Below are 8,148 nucleotides of genomic sequence, written 5' to 3'. Positions count from 1 at the left end.
TGGTGTAGATTGTGGTTGAGTGCTGGTTCATCCCAGTCAACAAAAGGAAAAAAAAAAAAAAAAAAAAAAAGGAATATGTAATAGTGCATGGGCAGGGGAAGAAGGTTCAGAAGGTTCAGAAGGTTCTGAGTGGTGCCTGAGGAAGCATCCAGCAGTTGGGTGGCTGCTCTTGTGCTGCAGTGTTAGTACCTCCAGCTTCATGCCAGCTTCATTTTTCTGCACAGCTCTGTCTCCCACTCGGTGCTGTCGGAGATGCAGGTGATTGAGCAAGAAACACCAGTGAGTGCAAAATCTTCTCGTTCACAGCTGGACTTGTTTGATGATGTTGGAACTTTTGCCTCTGGACCCCCAAAGTAAGACTATTGCTGGGGCATAGACTTGGCTACCATGTCCCTTATCAGATTGTTCTGAGCCACTCTGCTGTCTCCCTAGGTACAAGGACAACCCCTTTTCCTTGGGGGAAACTTTTGGTTCCCGCTGGGACACAGATGCCACCTGGGGTATGGACAGGGTAGAAGACAAGGAGCCAGAAGTGACCATCTCAACCATCCGGCCTATTTCAGAAAGGTAGAATCTTCTAGGGTATCTGTTCAGTAGAACTTTCTGCAATGATGGAAATGTTCTATGTCTGTGAAGTCCAGTATGATGGCTACTATAACTACTGGGCCCTAAAAATGTGACTAGTAAGCAAGGGACTAAATTTCTAATGTAATTTAATATAATATTAGTAAATGTACATAGCCACATGTGGCTAGCTCATCAGACAGGGAATCTGGCTTTGGTTTGAGCTGTGCTCTGTCACAGACAGCCTGGCACCTGTTTAGTTTGGGAGAGGGCTGATTTTAGACCTCCCTCCCAAAGGCATGTCCCTGGTCATCTTATTGATTGATTGTGGCACTGGGATAGGACCTAGGCCCTACATATGCTAGGCAATTTACTCTACATCTGAACTATACACCTAACTCCTTTTTATTTTATTTTTTAAAACCTATCCATCTTAATCTGGGTAATGTTTTACTGGTAAGTTTTTTGAAAGCACTGATTTATAAAATGGGGACATAAATAACTAGGTCACAGGGTCACTGGAAGGATTAAATGAAATGAGACTTGTAAAACCCCTAGTCTAGTGCCTGTGCATTATCAGTGCTGGAACAGGAATGACCATGTACCTGTTCATCAGGATGCATCTGAGAGTAAAAGGGTGGTACAGTTAATCATGACAGAAGAGTATGTATAAGCTCAGGAAAACAGATGTGATTACTCCAGTGTTAGGCAAATTATAACTAGGAGTAGAATAGTAGCAGTGACAACATGGCCTCCTGGACCTTGATGAAGCCACAGTGGTTTGGGGTGGAACCCTAGGCTCCTGCAAACCATATTTCTACCCTGAGTAATGTGATAACTCAGGCTGTCAGTGACTCAGTTCCAGTGTGAGAAAAGAAGGGGCCTCCTGGTATCCCTTTGGATGCTCCTCACCAGGGGAGATGGACCCTGAGTCTTAGAACCACAGACACAATAGGGCATGGTAAGCCACCGCCAGAAGGCCATTGGTGCTTTTTGGTTTTTGGCCTCTGTACTCTGCTTCTCCCAAGAGAAAGGTCAGAGACGTTCCACTTTTACCCCTCAGAGCCACAAACCGGAGGGAAGTGGAGAGCCGGAGCTCAAGCCTCGAGTCCAGTGAAGCACGTCAGAAATTTGCAGGAGCAAAAGCCATCTCATCTGACATGTTCTTTGGGCGGGAGGTGGATGCTGAGGTAAGTGGAATTGTCTACCTGAGGCTGGCAGCAGCAAACAGAAGCAAGAACTTTCTTCCTGCCTCTACTTTGGGTTTTAGTAACAGAAGGGCTCATCCTATGAGTTCCTGTGTCATTGGCCAAAATATCTCCAGGTCTTGCCTTTTCTTCAATTTAGTATGAAGCCAGGTCTCGGCTACAGCAGCTCTCAGGCAGTAATGCAATCAGCTCTTCGGACCTCTTTGGGGACGTGGATGGAGCTCATGGTGCAGGTAGGGCCCAGTAGGGTGGTGGGCACTAAGCAAGGCTTGAGAGCTCAGCTGGGAGGGCCCCATTTTGGGGAATGGCTTCCTGCAGGGCTCTGAGTCACCCCTTTCCTTGCTTCTTATAGGAAGTGTGTCTCTGGGGAATGTGCTTCCTACAGCTGATATTGCCCAGTTTAAGCAGGGTGTCAAGTCTGTGGCTGGCAAGATGGCTGTGTTGGCCAATGGCGTGATGAATTCTTTGCAGGTGAGACTGGGCTGCTGAACCTGGGGAAGAGGTCTGAAGAGTAGTGCCTGGAGCTTTGCCTTCACCATATTCAGACATGCCACTGGCAGCCTTAAAGAGAGCATTTCCTTTCAACTCTGTTCCAGATTTGGGCCTCTCCCTAAGACAGTGCTGTGTCTTGGGTTGATTTTCCCCATTTTTTTTTTGTACTGGGGATTGAACCCACAGGTGCTTAACTACTGAGCCACATTCCCCTCCCTTTTTATATTTTATTTTAGAGATAGGGTCTTACTAAGTTGCTTAGGGCCTTGCTAAGTTACTGAGGCTGGCTTTGAACTCATGATCTCCTGCCTCAGCCTCCTGACCACTGGGATTATAGGTGTGCACCACCATGCCCAGTGATTTTTCCCATCTTGTCAACTGTACCACTCTCCTAGCTGTGAGGGCTAGCTCCTTGGATTAGTGTCCATGCTCCCCTCCCCAGCTCTCATCAAGTTTCCTACCTGTGGGGGCCTAGCCCTTTGCTGCTAGAGTTCTACTGTGGGCGGACTGGGGGAAGCAGCGTGCATCCTGGGAAGTTGCTGCCATGTAGATGCTGACTTTCTTTTTTCTTCTCCCCTCCCCCCAGGATCGCTATGGTTCCTACTGATAACAAGCTCCTTGCTTAGGCCTCTGGTGGTGACAGAAGCAAGAACTCATGATTCCCAGGCCAGGGATACCTGCCTTGTGGAAGCTGGGAGGATTTGTTACTTTCTGTGTGTGGTGTGTGAGTGGGGTGACTTTGGAGGATCTTGGGCAAGGGGAATGGTCAGCACCAGCCCTTGTCCTCTGCCTGTGGATTAAGCCCCTATTCTGGTCCCCTCACGCCCCCTCCTCTGTGCTAGTGTCCTTCCAGTCCTGCCCACAAGCTGCTGCTCGCTCGGCCTGTAACGCTGGGAGTGAGGGGGGTAGTTGCCTCTGGGTGACTTATTCTGGGTCCAGCCCTTCCACAGGTTGGGAACGTGAAAGCCTAAGGCTTTGTGGGCTCTAGGATCCTTTTTAGGTGGTGGGGGGCTTGGGCCTTTGTCCAGTGGAACCAGGGGGAGGCCTAGCAAGAGTTATGCTGTAGACCAGCTCCTGGGGAGAGGCTCTGGACATGCCACTGCTGCTTTTACTCTTCTGGAGGCAGGGGAGTGGAAGGACCTTCTTCTAGGCCTTACTAAGGACTAGAAACTATCTGGCACCTAAAGGTTTCGTTTGGGATCAGCCTGGAGGCCTGTCTTACTGCCACCACAGAGGCTGACTTCTGCTACATGTCCCTGAACCCTTCCCTATCATCACTGGGTCATGGCACCCACTGTCTGCGCCTGGGACTCTGTCCCTTCTTCCCTGGTTGATGCCCACATTGGGTCTCATCTGCCCTGTGTCCTGACTGGAGGCGGTGGGTATGCTCCTAGCTGGCTGAGGAAGCTGAGGACATGAGGGACAGAAGCAGGCTCCTTGGGCTCAGCTTCCTTCCTCTACATCATCCTGGGCTGAGGAGGCCTGGACAGCCCCGTAATGGCCTGCAGGCCTCACCTCTGGCAGCTGGGCCATGCACTGTGTCATCCTTGGTGCCATCTTGCCCTGCCATCCTGGCAGTCGGCCCAACCCCTACCTGTGGGTCTCAGGTTGGGCTTCCAAGCAACACAGATCACTCTTCCCTCTTCCCCTCCCCAGAGGGACATGACTTTCTTTCAGGACTGTTTGTATTGAAACAAAGTGGTGTCAAAATAAAGCCCCCACGGGGCCCTATGGGTCAACGTGAAGGAGTGTCCTCCATCCTGCCTCCCTGCCCAGTGTAGCCCCTTGCTCACTCTCTGGGCTCCCACCGATACTGGTTGGGCGTCGTTGCTGAAGCCAAGAATACTCTCTCTGGGGCCTCCAGCTTGTCTCTTGCCCCTGTGCTGCCGTGCAGTCCGCTGCAGCCTGGACCTCACCACCCTGTTGCACGCGGAGGAAAGAGCTGGTGTTAGTTGGCCCTTTAGCCCACCTGCAGAGCCTAGGGCTGAGCAACCTTAGCAGCCCTATTCCTCATGACAGGGGGCTTGAATAGGGATGGGTCTCAGTACTGAGTTTAAATTAAAAAGTATATATATATATATTTAGGCGTAAGTGGGACCGTTTTTAATCCTGAAAGCGTGGATGCATTTGTGTACACCCCCCCCCCCTTGGCTTGGATCTCCCTTTCCTGACAAGGGCCCCTGAAACATCTCTGTGACCCTTAGAATCCTCAAGTACAGTTAGAAACTACTGGTCTGGGAGATAGTAGAGGCTTAGGATGGGTAGAGCCATAGGGCTCAAAGCCAGTGACTTCAAATGTGGTTCTGGGGTTCCAGTTTTGGAATCCTTTCAAGTGTTCATAAAAATTCCTGATTTCTACGGGGCACAGTGGCGCATGTCTGTAATCCCAGTGGCTTGGGAGGCTAAGGCAAGAGGATTGCTTGTTCAAAGCCAGCCTCAGTACAAGTGAGGTGTTAAGCAACTGAATAAAATACAAAATAGGGCTGGGGATATAGCTCAGTGGTCGAATGCCCCCAAGTTCAATCCCTGGTACCAAAAAAAAGAAAAAAATTCTTATTTCTGATTGGGCATGGTGGCACGTGCTTGTAATCTTAGTGGTTCAGGAGGCCAAGGAAGGGGAATCATAAATTCAAGGTCGGCCTCAGCAACTTAGAAAGGCCTTAAGCAACTTAACAAGACCCTGTCTCAAAATTAAAAAAAAATAAAAAGGTCTGGGGACATGTTTCTGTGGTTAAGCATCCCTGGATTCAATCCCTGTGGCTCCCCCCACCTCAAAAGAAGAAAAAAATCCTGATTTCTGGATCCCCATCCAGAGTCACTCTGAGACTTAGGAAGTAGCTGCATTGTGATTGATGCTCACTGGGGTTGGAGAAAACTCAAGGGCTGGAATAGTTTTGGAACGGGCCTCCCAGTACTGCAGGACTTCAGGAGCCATTTCTTGCAATTATCCATGGCTAGTCTTGGTAATGAGGAGCCTAGGAAAGTGTTTGCTTAGTAGTAGGGACACCTGCTTCAGAAGAGGCAGCCTGCTTTGCTTGGGCCCCTTGGGCCCCCACCCCCAAAAAAGTTAAGAGACCACCTGCCTTACCTTCCTCCCATCTTAGGGAGCTTGTACACCTCAGGCCTGTTTTCACAGCTGCATCCCTGCCGCCCTAACCCTGAGCAGGTCCAGTGTTTCAAGAAGGTTGTGCAGTGCCAGCCCTCTGTAGCCAGGTCTAGAAGGCTATGGGAACCTGTCCCTGAACCCTCTGAGCTTTTCTGAAGGCCATTCCAGCTGCGTGCACCCCTCCTTTGGCTGCTCACATGCAGATGGACCCCTGGCAACCTCAGCAGGTCTCCAGGCATGAGGGGCCCACCAGCCCCACCGCCCCTCCCCCTCGTGCCAGTAAAGCACTCAAACCCAAACTTCCCCTTTCCCTTCACCCTTCAGCCTAGTGGTTTTAGACTCACTGCTTATCGGACACAAGGGACTTTATTTCAGACTTAACTATTAGATACAGGAAACCCAAAGCAGATTTTGAAAACGAAATTATCTTCTTGCCCACCCTTCTTCCAATCATGGCTGGTGTCTGATTCCTCCAGCAGAAGCCACAGTGGTATGTCCTCCTAGTACTTGCTCTTAGGTGTCACCCTGACCATTCACGGCCCTGCATAGCTATTCACGTCTCCCCCTTAGTGGAGCTGCTGTGAGGAGATGACCCCGATCAGGGCACTAGCAGAGGCTGGCTGAAAAGAAACTGCTGCTCTTAATAAATAGAAGGACTAGTCAACAAAAGACTAAGGCCAGGTCCCCTTTCCAGTGATGAGGAGGCCTCAGAGCAGTCCATAGTTTAAGGTCTGACGAAACCCCAAGGGCTAACAGCCAAGGAGAATGGGCTATTTAGTTTCTAGGTTCACTGCTCGGCTTGGCTGATTACTGAACTGGCCTTTGGCTGGGGCTGTTACTCAGCCTTTTCATCAGGAGAGGGCAGCACAGCAAGGTGTGGAGAGGAGGTCAGTGGAGGTGCCATGGGCTGGAGTGGGAGAAAGTACAGGGCACAGGCGGGCCCTAGAGATTCCTCAAGTCTCGGACTCGTCTGTCTCTTCAGTGGAGCCATCGCTTTCTGCATCCACTTTGCGGGAGTGATGGAGAGGTCTCCATGGGGAGCCAACCCGGGGAGGGATCCGGGAAGGCAGGCAGCTGGCCTCTGGAGTGGCAGAGTTGACCAGGCCTGGGACCTGGACCAACCTGAAGAAGGGAAAAAGTCCGGAGGGCAGCATGGTGCCACATGTCCGGAGCCCAGGACCTCCATGCTCACTTGCTTTTGGATGAACCCCCAAGGACTCAGGATAGCTCAGGCCTCTGCTGGCCCCCAAGCCCTTCTTTGACCAGTGTGGCATGTTACTGACATGTGCTGTGTGACCTGTGATGGGGCACAGCCATGTCTGACTCAGATTTGGCTCCCACAAGAGGGCAGCACCTTCCCACTTGACACTTACAGTCGTTCCAGTTCCTCGTCCATGGCTGGGTCATGCATCAGGTCCCCTTTGTCAGGCAAAGCTCCTAGGAGATGATGGGGGGCAGGGACAACAAGACAAACTGAAGGTCTGTTGGCCAGGCAGCAGATGCTTCCATGTCCCTCACCTTCATGTGTGCCTATCTGCTGACCCTGGGAGAACTGACCTAAAAGACCCGGGGACTGCTACAGAAATCCCAGACAGTGATGGGGCAGGATGTCCTGGGTGCCACTTGGTAAATTTAATGAACCCCTGTGCCCTCCATCCCTTATTTGGAGCAGACACAACAGCCAGGGAGACATCTCTAAATAGGCTCGTGAGCTGGTGCTAGGGGTTTACTCCCTGAGGACCCAGATACTGGACTGAAAGGTATATGACCCAGGCTAACTCCAAAGGTCAGAAATCACCCAGTTTTATGACCCCAAGTATCCCATTTTGGAGACAGCAAAAAATGCTGACTCTATCCAAGAGATAATCCATCCCATCCTGAGATCTCTCCCATCTCCAGTCTTTGCTGGTTTCCTTAGCTACAAACTAAGAGGGGTTAACTCTTTGATATTGGGGAAAGGTGAGAGGAGAGAGTTTTAGATACTCCCAGGAGTTCTTTACTCAGGTGCGAAGGTGAAGCTGAAGTTTGCAAGCAGGAAGATTCTCACTAGCAAATTGTTGAAGGAAAAGACCTCATTGGTAGTTTAGAACCTAGTCAAGAATGCTGGTCTTGGCAGCTGGGGACATAACTCAGTTGGTAGAGTGCTTGTCTGGCATGCTGCACAAAGGTCCTGGGTTCAATCCCCAGCATCACCCAAAAAAAAAAAAAAAAAAAAAAAAAAAAGCTGGTCTCCAGAAAGATACAATCTGGCACTAATTCAGTTTCTGAATTTTCCAGATCTTTTCCAGATGATGCCTCTTGGCTCCCTTTGCTCTAAGTTAGTGGTTTTCAAACTATGTCCCATGGAACCCTCTCATTTTTGGGTGTGCCCTGTGGTGGTGGGGGCTCTCCACTACTGGCTTCAACCAAGATATTTCTAGCTTTCTAGCTCCTACCCTGGAGATGCAGGCGAGGGCAGGGACCATATGCTTCGTTCTGTCTTTAACTCTAGTCAACATAAATGCCCAGTAAAAGTTGTGTAAGTGTCCTTAGGAACAGTGATGGGTCACAACCAGGATCCAGTGACTGATGAGCTTTTCCTTTTCCTTCCTAGCAGCTGCCACTGGTGGAAAGGAAGGGAAAATGGACAGTGACCTAGGGGTGGAAAGGACACCTAGCAAATACCCGCTCTGCTCCCTTCTCTCTCTATTTATTTATTTTTAATGTGGTGCTGGGGATTGAACCCAGGGCCTTGTGCATGTGAGGCAAACACTCTACCAACTGAGCTCTATCTCCAGC

At 50.3% G+C, this 8,148-nt stretch overlaps 2 protein-coding genes across 3 annotated transcripts in view; one reads left to right on the top strand and one right to left on the bottom strand.

Moving 5' to 3' along the window:
- The window catches only part of Arfgap2 (ADP ribosylation factor GTPase activating protein 2), a 10,301-nt gene extending 6,292 nt beyond the window's left edge, over positions 1–4,009 (top strand). For both annotated transcript variants that reach the window (XM_015477871.2, XM_015477872.2), the window contains 6 exons: positions 225–353; positions 433–567; positions 1,628–1,754; positions 1,912–2,005; positions 2,125–2,243; positions 2,851–4,009. In XM_015477871.2, the coding sequence (XP_015333357.1) occupies positions 225–353; positions 433–567; positions 1,628–1,754; positions 1,912–2,005; positions 2,125–2,243; positions 2,851–2,871 (625 nt within the window). In that variant the 3' untranslated portion in view covers positions 2,872–4,009. The remainder of the gene's footprint in view (positions 1–224; positions 354–432; positions 568–1,627; positions 1,755–1,911; positions 2,006–2,124; positions 2,244–2,850) is intronic.
- A 1,708-nt stretch (positions 4,010–5,717) lies between these two features.
- The window catches only part of Cstpp1 (centriolar satellite-associated tubulin polyglutamylase complex regulator 1), a 173,496-nt gene continuing 171,065 nt past the window's right edge, over positions 5,718–8,148 (bottom strand). Inside the window, exons 8-9 of the mRNA XM_015477877.2 lie at positions 6,744–6,807; positions 5,718–6,492 (exon numbers count right to left, since the gene is read on the bottom strand). Coding sequence (XP_015333363.1) covers positions 6,324–6,492; positions 6,744–6,807 — 233 coding nt within the window. The 3' untranslated portion in view covers positions 5,718–6,323. The remainder of the gene's footprint in view (positions 6,493–6,743; positions 6,808–8,148) is intronic.

The sequence above is a fragment of the Marmota marmota genome, unplaced genomic scaffold (genome assembly GCF_001458135.2).
Source record: "Marmota marmota marmota unplaced genomic scaffold, marMar, whole genome shotgun sequence".
In the NCBI taxonomy this organism is placed as follows: domain Eukaryota; kingdom Metazoa; phylum Chordata; class Mammalia; order Rodentia; family Sciuridae; genus Marmota; species Marmota marmota.
Note: the sequence above shows the minus strand (reverse complement) of the source record. Positions and strands in the feature narration are given on the sequence as shown.